Source organism: Saimiri boliviensis, chromosome 11 (assembly GCF_048565385.1).
Source record: "Saimiri boliviensis isolate mSaiBol1 chromosome 11, mSaiBol1.pri, whole genome shotgun sequence".
NCBI classification, from domain to species: domain Eukaryota; kingdom Metazoa; phylum Chordata; class Mammalia; order Primates; family Cebidae; genus Saimiri; species Saimiri boliviensis.
Window position 1 is genome coordinate 52574415 of NC_133459.1, and position 27170 is coordinate 52601584.

At 43.6% G+C, this 27170-nt stretch overlaps 1 protein-coding gene and 1 pseudogene across 3 annotated transcripts in view; both read left to right on the forward strand.

Annotated features, from left to right (window-relative positions):
* Positions 1 to 27103, forward strand: part of TCEANC2 (transcription elongation factor A N-terminal and central domain containing 2) — a 65590-nt gene extending 38487 nt beyond the window's left edge. For 2 of the 3 annotated variants that reach the window (XM_010348729.3, XM_074380861.1), the window contains 2 exons: positions 1271 to 1464; positions 9692 to 19775. In XM_010348729.3, the coding sequence (XP_010347031.3) occupies positions 1271 to 1464; positions 9692 to 9880 (383 nt within the window). In that variant the 3' untranslated portion in view covers positions 9881 to 19775. Of the gene's footprint in view, positions 1 to 1270; positions 1465 to 9691; positions 19776 to 20770 lie in introns of those variants that run through there. The other variant, XM_039474414.2, reaches the window with a different exon arrangement.
* On the forward strand, positions 1471 to 3181 carry LOC120366062 (cytochrome c oxidase subunit 7B, mitochondrial pseudogene; annotated as a pseudogene).
* Positions 27104 to 27170: the final 67 nt, after the last annotated feature.

The window sequence follows — 27170 nt, forward strand, 5'->3', positions numbered from 1 at the left end:
CAAAAATAAAGAGAATATTGTAACTAACTCCTATATGCCCTTCACCCAGGTTCAGTAACTAAGATTTTGCCCCACTTCATCTTTCCCTTTTTGCTTTTGTGTTGTTGCTGAGGTATTTTAAAGCAGAATCTCTGGCCTTTTGTCATTTCAACTCTACGTACTTCAGTATGCATCTCTAAAAAATGTGGATATTTTCTCATGTAACCATAGTGCCATTGCTGTTGTGCTTAACAAAGTTCACAATTATTCCGTGGTATAATTTAGTATCTAGTGCATATTCATATTCCTTGTTTATCTCAAAATATCTTTTAACAGTTGGTTTGTTCCAACTGGAATTTGAATCACAGATCACATTTGGTAGTTTGGACTCAAGAGACTCTTTTAATCTACAGTAGTCCCTAACCCTAACGGTCCTTTTCAAAAAAAAAAAAAAAACCAAACAGAAAAACAAAACAAAACAAAACAACTCTACCAACTGTGGAAGAAACCATATCTGTTATCCTGTAGAATGTCCCACATTCAGAATTTGTCTTGTTTCTTCATCCTATAATTTAATTTATTCTTCTGTATCTCATATTTCCTGTAAATTGGAAGTTAGCTTTGAGTGACTAACTGGATTATGGTTCTTTTTCTTTTGGGGAAGAGGATAAGACTACTTCATAGGTTAAGGGTTCGAAGTACTTTTTCTGTCTGTTAGTCCCACTCTTGGGGATGCTAACATTGAACAGTGGGTTTAGATGATGACAGCTCATCCTTCTGTTATAAATTTCCCCATCAGACTCATTGAATGAGTTCATCCACTCACGATTGTCTCTGAATGAATTATTTCATCAGGGGATACAAAAAAAGTTCTCATTCTGTCAGTCTTTTCACATGTATTAGCTAAATACTGTTCCCGTAATAACTAGAGCTATTTTGTTGTCTTGAAATACACGACGTACCCCACTCCTCAAAAAACCTAGAAAAATGCTTAATTCATTTTCTTTTATAGTAATTTTTGGTTAAAGAATGGGTACCTTTGTTGTTCTTTTTAAGAATCTGTTGATTATGCTTCTGGTTTATGACTAATGCATTGGCTAGGCGGCTGAGTCTCCCCCAGTTATTATCTTATTATCTCAGTCCTTGTGAAACAAGCCTCTTTAGCACAAAAGTCTTTAGATTCTTTGGTGTGTGAATGACTTTCTCAGCGCCACACTCAGTCCATCTAGTCCTGCGCTTTTCAAAAGAAGACGGAACAACCTTTCCTTTGGTTCTTCTCTTCCTGTTCCAGGTCACACTGTGAACAAGCTGCGTAAACACTCAGATTCAGAAGTGGCTTATCTTGCCAGAGAAGTTTATACTGAGTGGAAAACTTTCATTGAAAAACATTCAAATAGACCTTCTATTGAAGTTAGAAGTGATCCCAAAACCGAGTCATTTCGGAAAAACGCCCAGAAATTACTCTCAGAAGCCTTGGAATTAAAGGTAATGCCCTAAATTTATATAACTATTATGTACCCATAATGATTAATTTTTAAAATAGAAGAAAAATCAAGTTAATGTCCTGGTTTGAATGTGATTAGTAGGTACTCTTGGTTAAACTGCCTCATGTTTTCATAATGAGCTTTCATAGTCTTAATGCTGTCTGTGGCTTTATTTTAACCAGTTATTCTTTAAGCATTCTGGATTTACAAGCATTCCAGGAGACAATGTTGTCGGAGGGCAGGCTTTGGAACTAGCAAGATCTGAGTTGAAACCCTGACATTCTAGTTGTGACACCCTAGGCAGATACCTTAACGTTTTCTGAGACTTGATTTCTTAATCTGTAAAATGAGGATTATAAATCCTGCCACCTAAGGTATTAGGTTATAGGAAGCATTTATGCAAAAGAATAGTAGATACTGCTGATTAGAAGTTATTTAATGAATGCTGGTTACTTGCCATTTAAAATTCCTTCCCTTCTCGCTGAAGTAAAAATTCTGTGACTGACTGTGTTATGGAATATCAATGGCAAAATAAATAGCTGTCTGTTGAAAAGACTCAATTCCCCCATTTTTTGTCAATAGCCATACCTTTAGTTTTAAGGCATGAAATCAACTGGATAGACATGTTCACTATCATCTTCACAGCTCACAATTCAGATGATGTTAGTGGTTTGAGGTATACATGCTGGAAGAAGGATTTTTGCTCATTAATAATGATATTCATTGTCATCATCATCAGACAACAAATCTTATAAGCTAATTAACACTCTGGAAAGTCAGACATATAATATTCATGTTTCTTCCTCACCCCAGGATATCCCAGAGCAACTCTACTAAAATATCCTTAAGAACAATTTAATATTAATAAAAGAAGCAATTCAGAAATTCAATTTAAATGCTAAATCTGTTACTTCAGTCTTTAAAAAAAAATTTAGCAAGGCGGGTGGATCACCAGCCAAGAGATCGAGACCATTCTGGTCAACATGGTGAAACCCCGTCTCTACTAAAAATACAAAAATTCGCTGGGCATGGTGGCACACGCCTGTAGTCCCAGCTACTCGGGAGGCTGATGCAGGAGAATTTCTTGAACCCAGAAGGCGGAGGTTGTGGTGAGCCGAGATCGCGCCATTGCGCTCCAGCCTTGGTAACAAGAGCGAAACTCCGTCTAAAAAAAAAAAAAAAATTTAGCCTCTCTATCTCAATTATTTATCTAAAAAAGAAAGACTTGTGATATAGTACTTACTTTTTTTTTTTTTAATTAAAAAATTTTTTTTTTTTAAAGATGAGGTTTCACCCTGATGGCCAGGTTGGTCTTGAACTCCTGACCTCAGATGATCCACCCACCCCGGCCTCCTGAAGTGCTAGGATTACAGGTGTGAGCCACTGTGCCCAGCCAGTACTTACTTTTATTAAAATAAAGTTTTGGACCTGAAGCGAATTTGTACCAAAGCAGCAGCTGCATTGCCACAGTTCTGTCTTCACTTTCATGATGTTTCCCTTGGTCAAAAACACACTAAGTCATCTCCAAGTTCAGCAAACAATGGCAAGGTAGAGCCACCAGAAATGTACACCTGATTTTCATGACTATAAGGTAATGCTGTATTAGCTAGTGGAGCTACTTTCTGCATTGCTATGTGGACATATATAGCAACACAAACCGAGTAGAATGGAACCTGTCTCTTGTTGGTAGAGTCACCCCAAAAGAATAGAGAGATTAGTAATCATCCCTGCTGGTATAGTAATGAATTGTTTAAAAAAAAAAAAAAAGCTCATAATTGGCTGGGTGCAGTGGCTCACACCTGTAATCCCAGCACTTTGGGAGGCCGAGGCTGGTGGGTCACAAGGTCAGGAGATCAAGACCATCCAGGCTAACACAGTGAAACCCTGTCTCTATTAAAAATACAAAAAATTAGCCGGGCATGGTGGCACGTACCTGTAGTCCCAGCTACTTGGGAGACTGAGACAGGAGAATCACTTGAACCTGCGAGGTGGAGGTTGCAGTGAGCCAAGATCATGCCACTGTATTCCAGCCTGAGTAACGCAGTGAGACTCTGTCTCAAAAAAAAACAAAACCAAAAGCAAAACCCAGCTCATAATTGATACCAATTTTAAGCACTGTCTACCCATTAAGACATGTCATTATTGAAGAAATAAAGTACATATGAAACCTTTATAAAAAAATAAAAATTTGGGGTTTTTTTAATACAAACTTATAATAGAAAATGAGAAAAATGTAGAAAAGGGAAAAAAATGTAACCCAGACATAATCTTGTTAACACATTGGTACATTTCCTTTTTCAGTAAATTATTATGGCATTTTAAATGAATGCTGGGCAAGTTATCATTGTCTGAGATTTATATAAAGTGAATTATATGCCAAATGTTCCGTAAGATATTTTTATTGATTATTTAAGTAACATTGCAGAAAATGACATAATTATGTACATTTGTGTTCTCTTTAATCTTGATCAATTTTAGGTAGTGTCATTTTGTATATCCTTTTCTCTATATGTTTTTTCATGTTTATAGTTTTTAATGTCTATTTAATAATTCAGTGAATTGCTATGCTGGAAGTTTGCTTAACTTTTCCTAAAGGAAACTTTAATATGAGTATTAAACCCTTGGAAGAGAGGAAAAAATATGAAAGTTGTAAGTCTAGTTTTCCAGAGTATCGATTAGCTAACAAGATTTATTTTAAATAAAGTTTAGTTTTGAAATAAATCAAAATTATTGCAGAAACATACAGTGTGGGTATATAATATGTAGTTAATGTGGTGGTAAATATCAGTTCCCTTGGTATCTTTTTAAGTAAATGATAATAACGAAGTTATGCTTGTAAGGATTAATGAGCAGTCTGCCTACTATATTAAACTCCATAATAATTATCCTTTTAGTTTATCCATTAATTATCCTTTAAATGGCACATTAAGTGGTAAGCACTCAAGTGTTATAAAGCAAAGTTAAAAAAGTGATACACTTGTTAGTGCTTTTCAACATAATTGGAAAAAATATCAGATTAAGTATAGCTGAATGGTTTTGTTCCCAAAGAGTAAATTTAAAAAATTAAAAGTATGCATCTGTCTTTCTTAGCCAAATAATAATAATAATAACCATCTGCTTTCCTTGCATAAACAGCATTTGATAGCATGTTTATCAGTTTGTTATGTTAGAGTAAATATAAATACAAATGCTTTTCTATAAGGTTAATTCTTAGCACCTATCATCATCTGAGATATTTCCGTATTAGAGTAAATCAATGAACCATCTAATTCAGTATCTGGTCTTTGACAGTAATCAATGTTGAGTGCATTCAAATCAGACATCAGATCTCCATGAATGTACTTAATCAGGCAGTAGTAAAGCATTGGGTAAGTTATTGGCCCAGTGACTTAAAAGCCTCTACAAATAGCATGTGTTATTGCAAATACCAAATCTTCTCATTACATTTTTTAGGGGAAAAAAAAATGTTTCTGTGTTGTTTCACTCATATCCTTTAATAGTGAAAGCCATAGATGAAGAATAATATGTACAGCCTAAAGGTGCATCTCTTTATTACCTTACAGATCTTGCTTTCCAGATTCATGGATTATTTCCTTGTTCTTGGAATAGTGGAATAGATGAATAAAAACTCCATCGTTGAAACCCAGGCTCCATTCCCCTTTACTTTCTTCCTTCCAGATCTTCTTTGTTCTTCCCCGTCTTTTAGATCTTTCCTCATATGAACATCCCCTGTGGTGTCATTCTCTTACTTCCCCTTCCTCATTATCCACTCTCCTTTCCTACCTCATGACCTGTGATCATTTTCCTATTATGTCATTAAAAAAATGAACCTGATTCTCAAAGTGAGCCTGTATCATTAAGAGTTATGAAACACTGGCTGGTTGGCTCAGTTGGTTGTCAGATGGTGCTAATGAGATCCAGGTCAGGGGTACGTCCCCATATGGGACTGTTAGTTTTTCTTTGTTTAATGGCCTCGGACTGCACCCCTGGCTTTGACCAGCTCTCTCATGAATGTATTCAAGTGGTCAAAAAGAAGTGTAGGTAGATATGTACAAATTCAATCATGCTACTGGAAAATCCATACAACGTTTGCTTCCAGTGGCTATTCAACAGATGTTTAGTAAGGACCAACTTGGTGCTGGGGGAGAAGACAAACATGAATGAGTCGCATTCCCTGTCCTAAAAAAGCTTTACTGTCTCCTGGCTGAGAGCCTATAAATGATTAATTAAAATAGGAGGCAGAGTGAAATACTGGTACTAGCAAGTATCAACACACAAAGTACAGAGCAGTTAAATCTGATGGGGGAATCGGGAATGCTTCATAGAAGAGATGGCAGTGGAACTCGCCTTTGTAAGAGGCATAGGAATTTGCTCCCTAGAAAATACACATCAAACAGAAATCGTATTTTATCTGCTATGTATATGATATTAGAAGAGCAAGAAAGAAGGGAGTTACACATGGGAAGGAAGGACATTCATTTAACAAATATTGGTTGAACACTTACTGTGTGCCACTAACCTGTGCTAGGCATGGGCAGTTTAGAAATGGATTCAACATGGTTTCAACTCTAGCAGTGCTTACAGTCTTCAGAGGAAGATAGACAAATAAATCGTTACAGGACAGTGTGGGGAGTTCTGCACTTAAGGTAAACGCATGAAGAAGACCCTGTTCCCTTGTCCTGAGAAAGTTCCCACATGTGGCAGACATCACAAATTGGTTATGGCACCATTTCCCACTGATGAAGGAGCTCAAGGTGGTCATGTTTTATATCTTCCTCCAGCTATTGCCATTTCACCCAGAATTAGACAGCTGTATAACCCACTTAACTCACAGGCACAAACAAATAAGGAAGGCAGATTTGATTCTCTGTCTCTGGGAAATGTGAAGTAGGAGATACCAAGAAAACCACAGTGCAAGTGTTAAACAGAAGCGATGTTGGAGGAGTTGTGAGGAAGCAGAGCTATGAGTAGAGAAAAGATAGATGTATAGCTTAGGGGAAGAGAATAAGGCAGTTAGAATTGGGAGTGAGTAAGGCCCATGGAGAAGAGTAAAAACATGTGAGAAAGAGACCAGGCAGCTCCTGAGAGATCTAGAGAAAGGACCGATTTCTAAATAAATTCCTAGGTTTCTCCCAGTGTTCCTATCCTCATTCCCATTCATATTATCTCATAGCAAAAGCCCTTTTTCTCAAGGACTCAGTGAAACTCTGGTCCTTCCACTCAGAAGGGTTTATCTAAAGCACCAGATTAGGACCCACTGGAAAGGACTCATCAACTTGGGTGGGTTCCCAAAGGCACTTACAAGATAGGCATTTTTCACTTGGTGCAACAAACTTGTTATACACATGGTACATGATGAATCATTTTCTATTACGATTTCTATTTTAATGTCATATTTTTCTCCATTTCTTCGTTCTGATTGGTCTTCATTTAACAAGAAGCATGCATGAGAATTGTTGCCTTCTATCCCACCACACTGCTGGCATACACCTGTCATGCTGTCTCCCCCCAGCTTCCCACCCACTTCTAGGATCTGAGTTTGTGAAGGGCAGGGTTCACATCCTTTCTGTTCTGTCTCTCTAAGAGCAGGCTAGACCCAGAGTAGCAATTCAGTTAACTGTTTGCTGAATGGAGTATGTAAATTCCAAGATAACTTCAGAGTTCTTTTTTTAAAAAAAATACAGGTACTACAATTTGCTGGCGTCCCCATGACTTGTTTTACAAACACATATATATCCTTTTTCTTTGATGACCACTCCCCTCAAAAAAAAAAAAAAAAAAAAAAAAGACTTTCTTGCTGAGTTCTCTAAACATCAGTAGAGGCTAACCAACCTCACAACAGGATAAGGAACTTTCTTTCTGGCAAATGCTGCAGGGCAAATGCTGGGCAGCCAGTTAGCCACCTTTCCAGCTTCCTAAAGTAGTCTGGTGCCAGGCCTGCCTCAGGGAGCTAGTTTGGTGCCCACCCAGGAGGCCTTGAAAAACTTGGGAGTCTGGGTTCTAGAGAGCCACAGTGCCAAGTCCACTCACTCCAGCACAAGCCTAGGAAATAATCTGTCCGTCATTACGACCATAAACTTTTGTGCACATCTTTTGTCTGCTAGACTAAGGCAGATGTCTGGGCCTGGATATTCTCTCACTTTCTGTCTGTCTCTTCCAGTCCTGTTCTGCTACTTGCTTGGTTCTTATGTCTTCCAAGTTTCTTTTTTCTACTTACTTTGGTCTATCTTTCTCTCATGTTAGGATATTTTACTAAATGTCAGGTGACTCCTTTTTATTTAGGGTGTGTTTTCTCTTTTTTTTTGAACTTTGCTTTTTCAGAGAAAAACAAACATATATGTACAGCTCAGTGAATTTATCATAAAGCAAACACCTCTTTCACCTGGCCAGATTCTACTCACGCTCCAGGTCTCAGGTTAACCTTCATTTCCTCTTGAAGCCAGGCACTGCCCTCCTGGGTTGGGTTGCTTTGCCGTGGCTGTGCTCTCCCCAGCGCTGCTTCCTCTCCTTTCTCCTGGCGCACAGGCTCCTGACAATCCCTGTTCACAGCCTGTCTGCCCTACTGGACTAGGCTGCCCATGGGCCCAAGGGCTGAGCCTGCCTTAGTCACTGCTTATTGCTCAGCCCAAGCACAGAGCTTGGCACATAGTGCTGAATAAATGTTTGAATGAGTGGCTACGGTAGGGAGAGAAAGGTTAAAGGAAACAAAGGAAGCGAGAGAAAAAAAATTTTGTCTCCTAGTTTCAAGGAATTTTCTGCTAGGAGAGACAAACTTAAAATATAGATCATTGGCTGGGTGCAGTGGCTCATGCCTGTAATCTCAGCACTTTGAGAGACCAAGGTAGGAGGATTGCTTGAGGCCGGGAGTTCAAGAGCAGTCTGGACAACATAGAAAGACCCCATCTCTAATTTTTTTTTTAATTAGCTGGGTATGGTGGCACATGGCTGTAATAATCCCAGCTCTTGGGAGGCTCAGTCCAGAAGATCACTTGAGCCCATGAGTTTGAGCCTGACCCATGAGTTCGACCACACCACTGTACTCCAGCCTGGGTGACAGTGAGACAGTATCTCTAAAATAAAAGTGTACACTTCATTTCTAATATATCATGATAATGACTAAGGGAAGCCCAGGGCATTGTGACAGCCTGAAGAAGAACTTTCAGTCCTTTGCACTAGTGTTTTCTGTTGTTGTTAGGTTGTTTGTTTTTGCCAAGGCTTTGACATGCAAAGAGGAGTGTTTTTTGTAGGGAAAGGTGTGCTTGCTAAGGGAACATGTGCTGTGCAGAGGGATAGAGGTGTGTGAAAGTGGCCAAGAGTGGAGTGCTCAGGGCTGGCCGTAGTCAGGATTCAGGAGATGAATAGCTGAAGATGGACCTGGAAAGGAGGGTGGGGCTGAGGGGGTCTCAGACCAGCATCCCAACCTACCCTGGATTCAGACCATGAAGACAAAATCCCAGATCTGTCCTGCTTTGATTAGGTCTGGGACCTCAAGATGGCTTGAGACTGAGCCAGACCACCCCAGAATTGCCACAGGTTCCATCCCCTCAGCTCTGCTTAATTGAAACTGCAGGAGTCCCCAGTCTCAGCCATTCTCTCAGAATGTTGAAAGGGCTATTAGTCTGGTGAAAGGGAAGAAACATGAACTTTGGAGTCAAGGGGTCCAGGTCAGAGTCCCAGCTCTGTATCTTAGTAATTGTAAGACCTTGAACCTTTGCCTTTGAATCTGTTTCCTTGTGTGTAAACTGTGATAATAGGAGTTATGAGCACTAAATGTGAAAAGTGATTTTTAAACTGTTCTTTACACATATTAGGATCCAGACCCCATGCTTCTAAAATGCTGTAAAGAGTTAAAAGGCAATCTAAAAACAAAACAAAACAAAAAATATGAACCGTTATACTGATTTATTATTCTTGGGCTTCATTTCCTGGTTGGTAAAGTACAGGGCCCAGTACCCGTTGCTTAGTTCAGGCCAGTTTCCTGTTATAATGGCAAATATTACCACCCGGCAGGGGTTGTGAATGAGGTCCCTGTCACAAAGCACATGGCCTTGTTCCTTAATTGCCAGGGTGGAATTAATTTGCTCTTCCTGTTTCTCTTGTGACAGGAAGTAGATGTCCTTGAATTTCAGTTGATTAATGGAGGCCTCTGAGCAGAGTGCTCCAGCCTCTCTTGCTTTTAATCCTTATCCAATGTAAGGCTCTAATTTAATAATTTTGCTGTTTTTTAGATGGATCACCTACTGGTTGAAAATATTGAGCGGGAAACGTTTCATCTCTGCTCCCGCCTCATTAATGGGCCGTACCGGCGGACGGTGAGAGCCCTGGTCTTCACATTAAAGCACCGAGCTGAAATCCGGGCTCAGGTGAAGAACGGCTCGCTGCCGGTCGGCACGTTTGTACAGACCCACAAAAAGTGACCTGAGGACGGTTCCAGCCCTGGGCCAGGCAGAGAGGAAAATGGGCCTCTCTCTGCCATTCAAAGACGCTTTTGAGTTTGGGTGATGGCTGATGCTGGCTGTGCGAGATTTTCCCATGGTGCCCTTCCTTTGCAGACAGAGGATGCGGAGAGCCCTAAGAGACAGGCCTGCAGGAATGTGCTTCATTAGCTGGAGTGCGCTGTTGCTGCCTAACAGAACGCACGCTGGCTGTCACTGGGAAGCGCCATACGGTTGCTATCACCCAAAATGGTGAAAGGGTGACGGATTTCACTGTGAGGATGCCAAGGACACCTCTAAACTTCCCCCATGTCAGGCAGATGAAGTTACTACTTTATTTCACCACCCTGCAGGTTACTGAAACTCAATTACCGCTGCCGCTCACTCGGTTCCATCCCCCTGAGTTTAGACAGCTCTGGTGCCTCTCAGAACTCCCCTGTCTGTTCTCTTTGCTCTACCCCAGGGGTGAGCCTGCCAGAGCCTGCCAGAGCCAGCCGACTACCCCTTCTTCCCAGAGCTCACTTATCTGAACATTTCAGCTCTCCCTGGAAGACCTTCTGCCTTGGTCTCCAGAGCCCCCATGCTGAGGCTACTAATGAGGAACTGGCCCGAAGCCTCCCACACCTCCGGGTTTATTTGAATATGCTGGTGCTCTCAGTTTAGGGCTCTGTAGAAGATACACGATGAAATTTCTCTTGAAATGAATTACTGCAGTAGAAAAAAATATGTACATGTGTATGTTAAAACGAAGTAACTCTACGCAGGCCTGTTTTAACAATTATGTAAATGAGACTTGTTTTTTAAAAGTAATAATAAGCTGGGACTTTTTTTTTTCTAAAACAAAAGGCGGAGTCTGTTTATTGAAAAGTGTTTTGGGTTGAGAAAGGATATAGTTGGTGAAATTAAAGAATGATGGAACAAGGATTTGAGGGAGGTAGCAAGACTCAAGGAAGTGGGGATTAGATTAGGGGAGACCAGAGCACGTTTGTAATCTGAAAGGAAGGAGCCGGTAGAAAGGGAAGATTTAAAATTAAAAAAAGAAGAAGAAGATAGTTGAAAAACAAGGCGAGAAGGGACAGGACTAACATTATTGCCTGTCTTCTGAATTCTAGGTGCTTTTCCTGAGACAGTCTATTCACATTTACATGGGTCTTTAGACAGTTTTGTAAAAACCTTGCTTACTTCTCTCACGCATTGTATTAGGTAGGTATTGTTGTTTTCATTGTTTGTTTATTTAGCAACCATTTCCTGAGCATTCATTCTGTGGGGTAGGTGGCTACTGAGCAGTAGTAAAAATAGGGGCCTGAGGCTCACTGAGCAGAAGCATCACCTTCAATTTCCCCCTGCTGGTAATTACTAGATCTCAAGTAATAATCAAGCATTTACCCTGGGCCCAGCACTGTGGTAACCATTTTACAAAAAGAAATACCCAGTTAAAGATGAGAAAAGTAAGGCTCAGACAGGTGTAGAAACTTACTCAAGGTCACACAGATAGTGAATGACAGACCTAAGATTCAAAATCCAGGTCTATTTGACCGTATACAGTTCCCTTGGATGATTTCATCTACTCTCGTGTTTTCAAGCATGCTGATGACATTCCAGTTTGTATCTTCAGCCCAGACCTGTCCCCTGACTTTCAGATGATATCTCCTAGATGTCCTATAGACACCTGAGATACAACATGTCTTCTCTCCATTGGCAGTACCAGCAACCCAGACACTCCAGCTAGGAACTCAAGGGCAGCCTAGACCCCACATCTCCCACCCTCAGCCAATCAAGTCCTGGTGGTTTTATTAGGTTGGTGCAAAAGTAACTGTGGTTTTTGCCATTACGTCTAATGCGTTACTTCTTTGCATTTGCTTTTCCAGTTGCAGTGCTCTTTTCCCAGCCATCTGCATGTTCCTGTCCTCACTTGATTTAGGTCTCTCTTTCCCTTATCCAGAGGCCTTTGCTGACTACCCCAAATACAATAGCTAACTCCTTCCCAACCATGCTTTAATACTGTACCTGGCTTTATTTTTCTTCAGAATACATATGACCCTTTAACATAGTTCTTTATTTCTTTATTGTCTGTCTCCCCACTCCCAGAATATAAGCTTCATGAAAGCAGAATCTTTGTTCCCTGCTATGTCTCCAGCATCTGGAACAGAGCCTGGGACAAACTAGGTCTCCATAACTATGTATTGGATAGTTGAGGGACTGGTTGTGCATGTACAGAATAAGCATCTAATTCAATCAGGGGGTGCTTCCTGGAGGAGCTGATAACTGTGTTCAGTCTTAAAGGGGAGGAGTTTGGATAGGGGAATGCTAGATAATATGACAAAAATTTAATAATTAAAGGGCAGGAGTAATTAATTGAGTGGTTGCGATGCATGCCTGGCAGAGCAAGCAGAGTATTGAAAAACCCAGAAGTGGAGCTATCTGGAAGGTGATTGGTATGGCTGGAGTAGAGAACCCTGGCAGAAGAGTAGCTGGAGATGAGGCAGGAGAGGAAGGCAAGGATCCACAGCAAGTTTGAAGGGTCTTGAGCAGCAGGTGAAGGGGTTAGACTGATTTGAAGCAGGAACTGGTCAGTTTTGTGTTAACAGGCTATGTGGAAGAGAAGCTGGGATAGGGAGACTGGAAGTAGCAAGCCTCACGTTTAAAGAACCAAAGAGTTCTGCTAACTTAGGAACCCAGAGTAAGTTGAAAACAAATTGCTCTCTGGCTGAAAGCCTTCAGTGGCGGTAGTTGGAAAGTAGAATGATTGCAGAGATGTGCTTTGGAGATTTGGAAAGCAGGCTGTGTTATTTGTGGCTGTTTTCTCCTTGATGCATGTGCAGAATTTCCATGAACGCTAATGGAGCTATTCTGAGCATTTGCTGAAGGGAAGGAAGCTTGCAGACATCCCTCCAATCTTGCCCACCCACTGAGAAGCACCTCGGAGCTACAGTCTGTTAAAAATGAAAAGGGCCGGGCGCGGTGGCTCAAGCCTGTAATCCCAGCACTTTGGGAGGCCAAGGCGGGTGGATCACGAGGTCGAGAGATCGAGACCATCCTGGTCAACATGGTGAAACCCCGTCTCTACTAAAAGTGCAAAAAATTAGCTGGGCATGGTGGCACGTGCCTGTAATCCCAGCTACTCAGGAGGCTGAGGCAGGAGAATTGCCTGAGCCCAGGAGGCGGAGGTTGGGGTGAGCCGAGATCGCGCCATTGCACTCCAGCCTGGGTAACAAGGGCGAAACTCAGTCTCAAAAAAAAAAAAAAAAGAAAAGGTTGAGGCCGGGCACATTGGGCACACTGGCTCATGCCTATAATCCCAGCACTCCAGGAGGCTGAGGCAGACAGATCACCTGAGGTCAGAGTTCAAGACCAACCTGGCCAACATGTTGAAACCCCATCTCTACTAAAAATACAAAAATTAGCTGGGTGTGGTAGCGAGTACCTGTAATCCTAGCTACTCGGGAGGCTGAGGCACAAGAATCGCTTGAACCTAGGAGGCAGAGGCTGCAGTAAGCCAAGATTGTACCACTGTACTCCAGCCTGGGCGACAGAGTGAGACTCTGTCTCAGAAAAAAAAAAAATGCAAAGGTTCCTCCTGAAATGGAGTGACAGTAGTTTCTGAGACCTCTGACTTACCTGTAAGTCAAGGTGTGAATATGTCTTATAAGCATGTTCAGTTGCTAGGGGAAATGTGGGAATGTAAGTACCATTTGTGTCTGCTCTAACAGCTTGTTGATGCTTTTCTTGTAGTGTTTAAATTGGAGGTCCTGGCCAGGCGTGGTGGCTCACGCCTGTAATCCCGGCACTTTGGGAGGCTGAGGCAGGCACATCACCTGAGGTCAGGAATTTGAGACCAGCCTGGCCAACATGATAAAACCTTGTCTGTACTACAAATGCAAAAATTAGCCGGGCGTGGTAGCAGGCACCTATAATCCCAGCTACTTGAGAGGCTGACGCAGGAAAATTGTGAACTCAAGAGGCAGAGTTTGCAGCAAGCTGAGATGGCACCATTGCACGCCGGCCTGGGTGACAGACTGAGACTCAGTCTCAAAAATAAATAAATAAATAAAAATTGAAGGTCTAGGTCCTTTGTGTAGGGACTCAGTCTCTGTATTTTCATTCATTCACTCAACAAATATTACCCATCTTCTGTGTGCCGAGGGCTAGACTGGCGCTGGAGAGATAATTTCCTCTTAATCTGGTGAGACAGATAGACACATAAGTAAATAAATGTAGAATAGCATATTGGGTCGTAACTGTAGACATAAAAATATTGAGAAAATGGGGAAAGGAATGAATAACACTACTCAGAGGAAGAATCTTCACAGAGGAGTTCATGTTTGAAGCAAAGCCAGAAGGATAGGTAGGAGTTCTTAGCAGAGGGCTCAGTCTATGTGAAAGCACAGAATCGTAAGCTGTATGGCTAGCTTCAGTAAAGGCAAATATTATGAGAAATATGGTAGTGAGAAATAGGGCAAAAAAAAGTAACTAAGGCCTTGGAGGCCTTATCAAGGAGTTTGGACTTTGACCTTCAGATAATGGGAGACCATGAGAAGTTTTTGAGGAGGTGAGGGACCTAATAATGATGTGTGTTTTAGAAAGATTTAAAAAAAAAAAAAAAAAAAAACCAACAGATATTTTAAGAAAATTTTAAACATTCAAAAGAAACCTAACAATTTAAGGCAAAGGAAAGAAACACTTGAGATTCAGTAAATTAGAGGTTTTTTGTTTTTTGTTTTTGACAAATGAAGTTTGAAGTTGCCCAAACAGTTATCATTAGAGAATTCCAGGTTTGAAAAATGGCAGGAGGCCCAGATAATGCATTTACTGTGTTCTGTGGTGAAGGAACAGGCAGCTGGCCGTTTTTCATTTATAGAATATCAGGTTCTTAAACTTGTGCCTGTCAACCTTGGTTTTCTTTTGCTGTAGCCTCCAGCCTCAGAGCCTTACTCTGAGATTGGTAATGTGTTTTGGATGTGTTTATCACAGCCAGATGGGGCAAGGGCTCAGTTTGTTACTGCCCATTATTGGAGCCAAAGGGAGTCCATCCAGAAAACAAAGCTTTGGGAGTTTCAATTAGTTGGGTGACACTCCCTTGGTATAAAGGAGAGATGGTTTGATTAGATGACATTGTATTTTCTTTAAATCAACCAAAATGATATAATTACTGTCAGGGATGGACTTACTCATAACCTGCAGAGGTTGGTTTCAAGATCCAAGAAGATGTAGACAGCCAATCAAATGCTGTTTTTTAATCTTGATAAAATCATTCTTTCAAATGTTATTTGTTGAGTTCTTATGTGTCAGGTATTAGGGTCACGGGGATAGAGAAGACATAGTCTTTGGCCTCAAGAAGCTTACAGTCTAGTGAAGGAGAAGACAATAAACAGACCATTTTCACTATTGATTTATTTTTGTTTTGAGACAGTCTTGCTCTATCGCCAGGCTAGAGTGTAGTGGCACGACCTCGGCTCACTGCAACCTCCACCTCCTAGGTTCAAGCAATTCTCACACCTCAACCTCCCGAGTAGCTGGGCACACGCCACCACACCCAGCTAATTTTTATATTTTTAGTAGAGACAGGGTTTCACCATGTTGGCTAGGATGGTCTCGATCTCCTGACCTCATGATCCGCCTGCCTTGGCCTCCCAAAGTGCTGGGATTACAGGCGTGAGCCATCACACCTGGCTTATTTATTTATTTTTATTTTGGGAGGGGGTCAGGGTCTCACTCTGTTTCCCAGGCTGCAGTACAGTGGCACAATTACAGCTCACTGCACCTTTGACCTCCCAGGTTCAAGCAAACCTCCTACCTCAAAGCCTCCTGAGTGGCTGGGACCATAGTTGTATGCCACCACACCTGGCTAATTTGTTATTAGCCATTTTGTCACCATATTGACCAGGCTTGTCTTGAACTCCTGGCCTCAAGTGAGCCTCCTGCCTTGGCCTCCCAAAGTGTTGGGATTACAGGTGTGAGTCACTGTGCCTTGCCCAGAGCATTTTTGAAAATGCAAATGGGCCGGATGCAGTGAAATTTTTAGGAGCCAATGGTGTGGGATATGGCAGGGACATACTCTTGAAATTAAAAGATACTTGTTGCATCTCACTCCAACCACTAAGAAGGAAGCACAATGCCTGGGAGCCCTCTTTAGGTTTTGGAGACAGCATATCCCACACCTAGGAATACTGCTGTATCCACATACTGGATGACACAGAAAGTTGTCAGTTTCAGTTGGGGCTCAGAGCAAGAAAGGGTTCAGTAGAAGCTCCAGGCTACAGCACAAGTGGCCATGCTGTGTGGGCCAGATGACCTGGCAGAGCACAGTGTACCTGAGGTATCTGTGCTGGGAACAAATGCCTGTGAAGTTTATGACAAGACCCTGTAAGGGAATCACAATGTAGACACCCAGGATTCTGGAGCAGGGCCATGCCATCTGTAGCCAAGAATTGTATACTTTTTGAGAAACAACTCTTGATGCTACAGGGTTCTGGTAGAGACAGATCATCAGACCATGGATCATCAAGTTGACCATGTGGCCAGAGCTGCTCATCCATGAGCTGGTTTCTGCCAGATCCACCAAGTCAAAAGGTCAGGCAAGGCCAGCAGCAATTCCTAATATAGAAATAGTACAGCTGGGGTTGGGCATAGCAGTGCTAGAGGGCAGGAAGATAGTTACATGAGCAGGCGGCCCAGACATCTGTGTCATCCACTACCTTTGCACGAGTACCTGTCTGTCCCTCATTTCACACCTTTGTCTGCCTGGGCAGCTCTTTATATCTAGCTGACAGAAGAGGAAAAAAAGCCAAGCTTTGTCCTTAGATAGGTCAGCTCAGTATGTAAGAGCAAGGCAAAAAGAGACTGTGGCTGCTCTGCAACCCCACACGGGCATCCTTGAAAGACAGCAGAGAGGGGAATCCTTCTAGTGGGCATAGCTGTGGGTCATGCACCTGGCCATCCACTTTATGTGGAAAGAGAAGGAGCCTGAGCTTAGACTCTACATGGATCTCATGGACAGTGGTGAATGGCTTGGCTGGTTGGTAAGAGATCTGAAAGGAATAAGATTGGAAAATTGGAAACAAGGAAACCTGTGGTGGAGGCATTGATTGGATCTATGGAAGTGGGCACCAAGTGTGAATATGATTATATTCCATGTAAACACCCACAAGAGTGCACATGCCATGGGAGAAGCACTAAACAACCATGTACACACAGTTGATATCAACCAGTCTCCATCTGAGGCCACCCCAAAGCTAGCACAGTGGGTGTATAAACAGCAACCATGGTGGTGTATTAGTCTGTTTTCATGCTGCTATAAAGATACTACCTGAGACTGGGCAATTTATAAAAGAAAGAAGTTTAATTGACTCACGCTTCTGCATGGCTGGAGAGACCTCAGGAAACCCAGTCATGACAGAAGGCAAAGGGGAAGCAGGCACCTTCACAAGACAGCAGGAAGAGAGCACGTGCAAAGGGGGACCTGCCAACACTTTAAACCATCAGATCTCTTGAGAAGTCACCCACTTCAAGGAGTGGGGGCTTTAAAAAAAAAAAGAGAAGTCACCCACTGTCACGACAACAGCATGGGGAAACTGCTCCCATGATCCAGTCACCTCCCACCGTGTCCCTCCCTCAACACTTGGGGATTATAATTTGAGTTGAGATTTGGGTGGGGATGCAGAGCCAAACCATATCAGATGGTATGGCATGCCTCCCACTCACCAAGATTGATCTAGTTATTGCTGCTGCTGAGTGGTCGGCCTGCCGGTAACAAAGACCAACTCTGAGCCTTAGATATAGCTCCATCCCTTGAGAACAACCAGCAGCCACTTGGGAAGTTGACTATATTAAACCCCATCCACCCTGGAAAGAGCTGTGATTCATTTTCACTGGAGTAGACATATATTCCAGATATGAGTTCATCTTCATTGCCTGTAGAGCTTCATCCAGCACAACTCTCGAAGGGCTTATGCAATGTTTAACCTACTGGGATAGATTATGGGATCTACAGATTATGGGATAGTCATCCAGGATCTCATATGATTCCACAGCAGAAGAGATGCACCAGTGGGCCCCTTGTCCATTCATCTACTGCACTATTCTTAAACTGCCAGCTTAGACCTGTCTGTCGAAGGCACAGCTGGGGCACCAGCTCGGAAATCCTGAGAGAATAGCTGCCATCCTCCAGGATGCAGCACATGTTCAAGATCAAAGACCGTTACGTGATAGTTTGTCTCCAGTGGGTAGAGTACATGAGTCTAGGAACCAAGAAACGAAAGTAGGAGTGATCTCACTCTTACCATCACTTCTAGTGACCCACTTGGACATTTGTGCTTCCTGTCCTCACAATTCTGGGCTCTGCAGGTTTGGAGGTTTTGAGTCACAAGGGAGGAACACTTCCACTAAAAGAAACATCAAGATTACTACTGAACTATTAGCTGTGACTGCACCCGGACACTTGAGCTTCTCGTGTCAAGAGACTAGCAGGCAAGAACAGTCACCATTCTTTGAAGGATAATTAACCCTGATCATTAAGAGGAGGTACAGCTGCTGTTAAGCAATGGAGGGCAGAGAGTTATATCTTTGGTAGTCAGTTGATTCACATGGAGACTTCTTGGTATTCCCTTGCCCTTGCCCAATATTTTTTCTTTTCTTTTTTTTTTTTTGAGATGGAGTCTCACTCCGTCACCCAGGCTGGATTGCAGTGGCACTGTCTCAGCTTGCTGCAACCTCCACCTCCTAGGTTCAAGCTATTCTTCTGCCTCAGCCTCCCGAGTAGCTGGGATTACAGGTGTGCGCCACCACGCTCAGCTGATTTTTGTATTTTTAGTAGAGACAGAGTTTCGCCATGTTGGCCAGACTAGTTTTGAACTTCTGGCCTCAAGCGATCCACCTGGCTTGGCTTCCCAAAGTGCTGGGATTACAGGCCTGAGCCACAGTGCCTGCCCCCTCTTGCCCAGTATTTATGAAATAATTATAAAAGTGCCCAGGCTGTGACCTGAGCAGGATATGCTGACTTCAGGCTCAGCCCCCTCAGGGCTGACGGTCTAAATCATGTCTCAGTGGAAGGCATGGAGACCAGAAGAGGTGCTGGCTTAGGGTAAGGGGAATCTAGAGTGCATAGTACAAGAGGGAGATGATGAGTATCAGTTGTGGCCTCAAGATCAGTCAGCGATGAAGGTTGTAGTTTGTCTAACTAACTTTCCTAAGTTTCCCCCAGGAAAGGAGGCCCACCAGAACTTAAACCAAGAAGTGGAGCTGGGCAGCACAGGTGTGGGCTGTAGTGGATGCCATCCTGTACTGCCCAGATCCCCCCACCACTACATTTGCTGGGCCTCTTCACACAGCTACTAGGAGTGTTCTCAGCCAGCACCCCTCAGCTGTCAGCCCCCTGGGAATTCTCCTCAACGGAAGAGTTACCTCACGGACATACCCGTTTCCCAGTCAGGTCAGTTCAAGGTTATGAAGGCCTGGCCCCACTGCCTCAACTTGACAACTCTGAAGGGCCATCGCAACTTCACAGCCTCCCATGGGACTGGCTGAGGTCTTCATACAGCGTCAGAGCCCAATTTATCTCTCTCCCACTCCTGCTTCCTTTCCTGCCCCCTTCCCAAGAGCAATCCCTGCTAAACTTCCTGCATGCTATTCTCCATCTCAAAGTCTACTTTCAAAGGAAGTGGGCCTATAACGTAGCTCTTCTAGTTGTTACTAACAGCTCTAGAACAGGGGTCAGCAAACTTTTTTAAAGGAAAAGATAGTAAATATTTTAGGCTTTGTGAGCCATGGCAGTCTCTGTCACAACTATTCTACTCTGCTATTGTAGTACAAAAGCAGCTGTGGACAGTATGTAAATGAATGAATGTGGCTGTGTACTAATAAAACTTTATTTATAAAAACAGGTGGTAGGCTGCATTTGGTTCATGGGCCTTAGTTTGCCAAAACATGCTCTAGAGAAATGCTATTATATGTGCACAAAGGAGGCCCTGCAATGTGATTTGTAATAGCAAAATTTTAGAAACAGTCTAAAAGCACATTTAAAAAAGAATGGTTAAATTGTACATCCAGATTTTGGAATACCGTACTGTGGATAAAAAGAATGAGTTTAGGTCTGTATAACAGCACTTTCTAATAGAAATATAACACAAACCACATATATATTTTTAAATTTTCCAGTAGCCGCATAAAAAAAGTAAAAGGAAACAAATGAAAATTAGTTTTAATAATATATCTTGAGTTCAATATGCCCCAAATATTACTTTGATATGTAATCAATATAAAAATTCCTGAGACATTTTACATGTTTTGTACTAAGCCTCTGAAATGTAGTGTGTAATTTTACTCTTAGAGCACATCTCAGTTTGGGCTAATTACATTTTCAAGTGCTTCTAGCTTCATGTGGCTAGTGGCTACTGTGTTGGACCACGCAAATCTATTAAGTACTGATGTGGGAACATGGCTGAGACATATTGTTAAGTGAAAAAAGGAAGTTGCAGTACCATATGTACACTATGAACTATTTATGTAAGGGAAAAAAACTATTTCCATAGAGACATATTGAGAAAAAGAAAAAAGATGTGTACAGATATACACCCAATTTAGAGAGAAGTTTTGGATGGGGTGAGGGGTTATTAGTCAGGAGGGACTCACTCTCTTTGCCTGATTTTTTTAAAATAAACTTTTTATTTTGGATTGATTTTAGATATACAAAATGTGGCAAAAATACAGAGAGTTTCTGTACGTCCCTCACCCAGTTTCCACCATTGTTAACCTCTTATGTTAGTGTGGTACATCTGTCAAAATTAAAAGCCCACTGTGGGTATACTACTATTACTGAACTCCAGAATTCACTCAGACTTCACCTGTCTTCCCACCGATGTCTTTTTTCTGTTCCAGGATTCAGCCCAGGATCCCAGGCTGCATTCAGTCATCCTGTCTGTCCTGTCTCTTCTGCTCTGTGACAGATTCTCAGTCTTCCCTTGTTTCCCATGACCTTGAGAGTCTTGAGCAGTATGGCCAGGTATTTTGTAGACCATCCCTCAGTTTGGGTTTGTTTGAGGATTTCTTCATGACCAAGTTGGAATTCAAGGTTTTGGGAAGAATACCACTGAGATGAAGCACCCTTCTCATCGCATCACACCAGGCGGCACGTGGCTTCCACAGGACTATTCACTGGTGATGCTGGCCTTGAGTGCTTGGTTATGTTAGCGTTTGCCAGACTGGCCCACTATGAAGTTGTCATTTTTCCCTTTCCATATTCTATTTTTTGGAGGCAAGTTACCAAATCCAGACCTCACTCAAAGGTTGGAGGGCTGGGGGTGAATTAAACTCCACCTCCTGGAGAGTGGATTATCTACCTATATAATTTGGAGGTCTTTAAGGAAGATTCGTCCCTTCTCTGCCATTTAATTTATTTTGATAATTTATTAATATATCAATATGGACTCATATTTTATGCATTGGGTTGTAATCAATCTGATTTTTTATAGTGAACATAAATTCATATAATGTATTTTTTTAATGCAGAAAACATACAAAAACCATGCCATATGAGAAACAAGCTCTTATGATTGGCAGGGATTTTTCCTCCACAGCTTTTCATGTCCGCCTTTGAGTAGGATAATCATTAGCTTACTGCCATTCAACTAGCAACCCTAGACACGCTATTTCAACTCTCCAGACCTCAATTTCCCCATCTAAGTAAGAGAATGTTTCATGAAATGGTCTCAGAGGTGAAGAAGGGGATGGTGTTTGTATGATTCTAAGTGTCCACATATTTTGTTGCCTATTAATAGACCCTAAGTCCTTAATGGTTATCTTCTTTTATTTATGTTGGAAGATGAACTCAGAGCTAATAGCCCTTGAGAACATCCTGTAAACATAGTCAATATTTATATCCCCCATTACAACCCCAAGGGTCCACCTTCCTTGCTCTTTCACCCCTCTAAGTGGGATTAAGTTTTCCTTTTATTTCTCAGCTTTTTCTCCAGCAGCTGAAGACTAACCTGAGGCCTAGGATTCCTAACGCTACCAAGCATCTGCTGACTCTTTGGCCCCATTCTTGTGCCTCTCATCTAGCTATGCTATAGCCACACTGATGTCCTTGTCACCCTGCATCGTCCCCAAATTCATACATTGATGACCTAACCCCCAGTACCCCAGAATGAGACTGTCTTTGGAGATTGGGCCTTTACAGAGGTAATTAAGGTAACGTGAGATTATATGGGTGAGCCCTAAATCCAATGTGACTAGTGTCCTTATAAGAAGAGATTAGGACGCAGACAGCACAGACCATGTGAGGACACAGCAAAAATGTGGCCATCTATAAGCCAAGGAGAGAGGCCTCAGAAGAAACCAAAACTGCTGACACCTGATCTTGAACATCTGGTCTCCAGAACTGTGACAAAATGAATCGGTTGTTTAAGCCACCCAGTCTGCGGTACCTTGTTCTGGCCGCCCTAGTAGAAGCAAATACACACGCCCATGAATGAAAATGCTTCCTGAATGCCTCACTCCTATACGCCAGGCCCGGTGACAGACCCCAGGCCACAGAGATGAACCAGACAGGGGCTCACGGTCCAGTGAGGGGCCAAGTCATCCGTCCATTGCCATCTGACACACTAGGGGCTAAGTGGGGAACTGGGAGTGCGGTGGAGGGACTGCTGACCTATGCCTGTAGAAGGGGCCTGGCCCAGAGGGTATCAGGAAAGAGTTAGCAGAAATGCTGACTTGTGAGCTGGGTTTTGACAGGTTTAAAGGAGTTTCCCAGGCAGGAATGGCATTCCAGGTACAAGGAAAGGTACATGCAAACATAGAAGCTGGACAGATGTTAAGGAGTAGGTGTGGTATGGATGGAGCCAAAGTGCAGCAGGAGGAGGAACAGCCCGAAGTGAGCCTGGTGCAGGAGGGAGGGGCCAGTCCATGGGTGGCCGGTGTCCTGGGCTAGGAATTTTTACTTACAGAACTTTAAAGGTTTTGAGGTGAGAAAACTCCAAAAGTAAAATTATGGTTCCATGCATAATGTAGGGACTTACTATGTAGGCAATGATTTGTTTTCCAGCAAATACAGAGCACCTATAGCAAGCACATCAAGCATTTGTTTCCCTCTCCACCTGAATGTGAACTTCTCCAGGGAAGGGACTGTGTCTGGTTTATTTCTGTGTCCCCAGCAGAGGCTGGTACAGATCAGGGGCTCCATACACATGCACTGAATGAGTACATAAAAGCCCAGGCAGGAGGCCAAACCCTCCCCCAGCCGTGGGTTTTCATAGTTCTGAAGCTGGTGCTGGTTCAGTAAATCTCTCTATGTGCAAGAGCCCCGTCCCCTCCTGCCTGATGCAGAGAACAAGGCTCCCAAAGAAGCACTCAGGATTGAATTACTTTCAGAGCCAGAAAACACATGGCCTGTGGCAGGCTTATCGCCGAGGTAGGTAGCCCACCTGGCATGGAGATGACTTGAGGCCTGCTCACAAGGGAGAAGTGTCCAGGATTGCCACAGGGGCCTCCAGACCAGGACTTCAGCAGATCAGATAGGGGAGGCTGTGTGTCAGAGGGGAATCAAAATCATCAAAGCCCCAACCACTATGTGGTGAGCTCCTGTACAGGCTAGAGACTATGCTGGGTACTCTGTGCAGTTTGCCTTAGTCTTACTGTTACCTCCCAAATGTGACCCCACCCCTTAATCTTCTCCCCATCCTCTTATACCTGAGCCTCTTATGCCAAGAAGACCTCCTAAGGTCTTCCTGGAAGTACCTTCTCCCTTCTCTAATCAGTTCTGCACTCGGCAGCCAGAGTGAACATCTAGACTATACCACAGGTCCTATCATTCCCGTCCTCAAAACCCTTCAGTGGGTCTGGATGTGGTGGCTCATGCCTGTAATCACAGCACTGTAGGAAGCCAAGAAGTGAGCCTAGTAGTTTGAGACCAGTCTGGGCAACATAATGAGATCCCTTTCTCTCTTTACAAAAGAAAAAAAATAGCCAGATGTGGTGGCGTGCACCTGTGGTCCCGGCTACTTGGGAAGCTGACGTGGGCGAACTGCCTGAGTCTGGGAAGTTGAAGCTACGGTGAGCTGTAATCGCACCACTGCACTCTAGCCTGAGTGACAGAGCATAACCTTGTCTCAAAAAAAAAAAAAAAAAAATCAAAAGAAAAGAGAAAACCTTCCAATGGCCCTGATCACCCTAAAAATAAAACAAAAGTCCTTACGGTAGCCTACAAGGTCCCACATGTCCTGGCTTCTGGCACCATCTCCATCTTTGTCCTACCCCTGGCTCCAGCCTCTCTGGTCTTCTGTTCCTCAAACTCCCTGACTCTAGCCCTTCCTTGGGGCATCCACGTGCGCTTCCCCTCTGCCCGGCATGCCCCGATTGCCCCGAGGTGACTCCTTGTCCTTCAGTTCTTACTCCTCAGAGAGGCCTACCCTGGCCACCCACTCTAATCAGGTCCACATCCCCAAGTCAATCTCTGACAAATCAGTGCTTTTTTTTCTTCATAGGACTTAAAACATTCTAGAGTTACCATATGTACTTCTTCATTCCCTTGCTAATTTTTTTGCCTCTCCCACCAGAATTCACTCTTTTGAGAGCAGCGACTTTGTCCGTCTCTCCTTCACTGGACCTCCAGTGTCTGGCACAGGACTTGGCCCTGAGCAGGGCTCCATGCATATGTGCTGATGAATGGATGGCACCCCCCATGCCTCCAGGCTGGCCTCTGTTAGTCCACGCAGCCGAGCGGACAGTCTGGGCTCCATGGGAAAAGCTAATCCCAAGCGTGTGGACCGACAGATGGTGTGGAGCCCAGAGCTGAGGCGCAGCTTTTATTAGTCTGAGTTGCTTTTGCTGGGAATAGGATTAGCATAAGTACCATCCCAGGCAAGTGGATAAGGTAAAGCTCTGTTAGTTACATTCATATTTTGTTTCTTGGCCACAGTGCTGGGCCAAACTTGTGCTGGGTCAGCCCAATTCATGGCTAAGGGGTAGTACTCAGGAAGGGCAACTGGAGTGGGACCTTCTCAGTCCCCTCTCCTCACTGACCTCCAGAGTAGCCTGTCCAGCTCCTAAGTCCCCACTTCCCACCCCAGGCAGAATGCTTTTTACTGGCCCCGCTGTCCCTGGGTGAGGCCTGAACGCTATGATGATGAAGACAAAGAAGGGATGATGGTGGCTATCACACAGCTCTCCCGTGTAACCCTCACAACAACAACAACCCTGCAAGGCAGACGGTATCACCATCCTCATTTGGCAAATGAAAAGCTGATGGCTCAGCGAGGTTAAATGACTCAGCCAGCAGGCCACAGACAGGCTCCAAATCCCAGTCTGTGGGAATGATTGGATGGGCACTCCAGGGTGGGCCAGCCTCCCTCTCTGGCAAGGCTGCCATGCTCCCCAGTGCCCTGGTTTCAGCTTTGACTGGATCAGTGAGGAGCCAAGTCAAAGATCAAGTCAAGGAAACTCCTATTTTCTGGCTAAGAAGTATCACTTGCCTTAATCTCTTCACTTTCTCTTCAGCTCCATTAAGGAGCATTTAACTCTTGGAAGGAGTCATTTTCCACAAAGAAACAGGGTTCTGAAAAATCACTGTGGGTCGGGCTCAGTGGCTCACACCTGTATTCCCAGCACTTCAGGAGGCCAAGATGGGCAGATGGGCAGAACTCTCGAGCTAGGGCAACATGGCGAAACCCCAACTCTACAAAAAAAATATTTAAAAATTAGCCAGGCATGGTGGTGTGCACCTGTAGTCCCAGCTACTAGGGTGGCTGAGGTGGGAGGATCACTTGAGCCAGGAGGTTGTGGCTGCAGTGAGCTAGCATGGCGCCGCTACACTCCAATTCAGCCTGGGTGACAGAGACCCTGTCTCAAAACAACAACGAAGTGTAACATGCATATAATAACAATAAAAGCTGACATTTATGGAGTATTAGGTGCCAAGACTATACTCAGTGCTTTTCACACATTATCTCAATGTTTGAAATTTCAGTAATTTATGTGAATAAAGGAATTCCGTACATGTGATTTAAAAAAAAGAGAGAGAGATTATGAAACGGTGAAGAGAGAAAAGAAGTTCTCCCTGCCTCCTCTGCACTCCCGTGCCCTCTTCCCCTTCCCACAGGCCACACGGTGACCAGTTCCTTTTATCCAGCAGAGTCCATGAATGACCCTCAACAGCCCTTTGAAGTATTATTATTCTGGAATTACATGTTAGGAAACTGAGGTTCTGAGACAGGAAGTCACTTTCCCAAGGTCACACCACTTCAGGGCAGAGCTAGGAGTTCGTCCCAGACGGGTTGACTGAAGCCCATGTGTTGAGGGTCACCCTGCCTCCCACAAAGAGGAGAGAACCGGAAATTTGAGCTGAGAAGTCTGTGCTGGGCAGCCAGCTGGACTCGCTCGCGAATGGGCTTTGTCTGCCTACACCGATCTTGAAGAATTCAAATTTGGATCTCAGCAAACTGACAAATTATAAGCGGTCACAGACCATCTAGGTTACTGACTAATAGTCAAGGCTGCGAATACTACAATCCTGAATCCTCCCGGTCATCCGTTCTTGCCGTTTCCTGCCTCCTTGCTCCTTTACACCCATGGTTGGTCATCTGCGGGCGTCAACTCAGACAAGCTGCTTAGTATAAAGAAGGTCATGGGAAGCAGAGGAGGCAGTGCACAGCTCTGCAGCTCCAACACCAGGCTAGGCCTCAGCTCTGCCCTCCGCGTGGCCGGGGCAGTCCTGTCCCTCTCCAAGCCTTAATGTCTTCATTTGGGACAGGCGTCCCCAAACTGCGGCCCCCTGAGGCCATGTATCCGGCCCCCCGCCGCCCTTCAGGAAGGGGCACCTCTTTCATTGGTGGTCAGTGAGAGGAGCACAGTATGTGGCGGCCCTCCAACGGTCTGAGGGACAGTGAACTGGCCCCCTGTGTAAAAAGTTTGGGGACGCCTGATTTGGGAAATGGGATTAATTCTATTTAATCAAAAGGTTTGGAGATCCTCAAGCAAGGTAATGAAAGCCAAATGGTAATTAGCAAAACCCCACGCAAATATAATTTTAATAACAATAAAGGAAAGTTGGAATAAACCTAGTGGTCTCTATGTGAAATAAGCCAGCTTAACTCACACCTGCTCTCTCTTCACTTCCTTCCATTCCACCCACCAACCTGCATTTATAAAATCTTTTACAGTTTACAAAATCCTTTTCATCCTGTTTTATTAGCCCTTGTCCAAGCCCTATGAGCAGGAGGTTCCAAAGATTCCTTATCCTGGTGCCCCACACTGCCTTCTCTCTGGTCATGACTGCCCAGGGGCA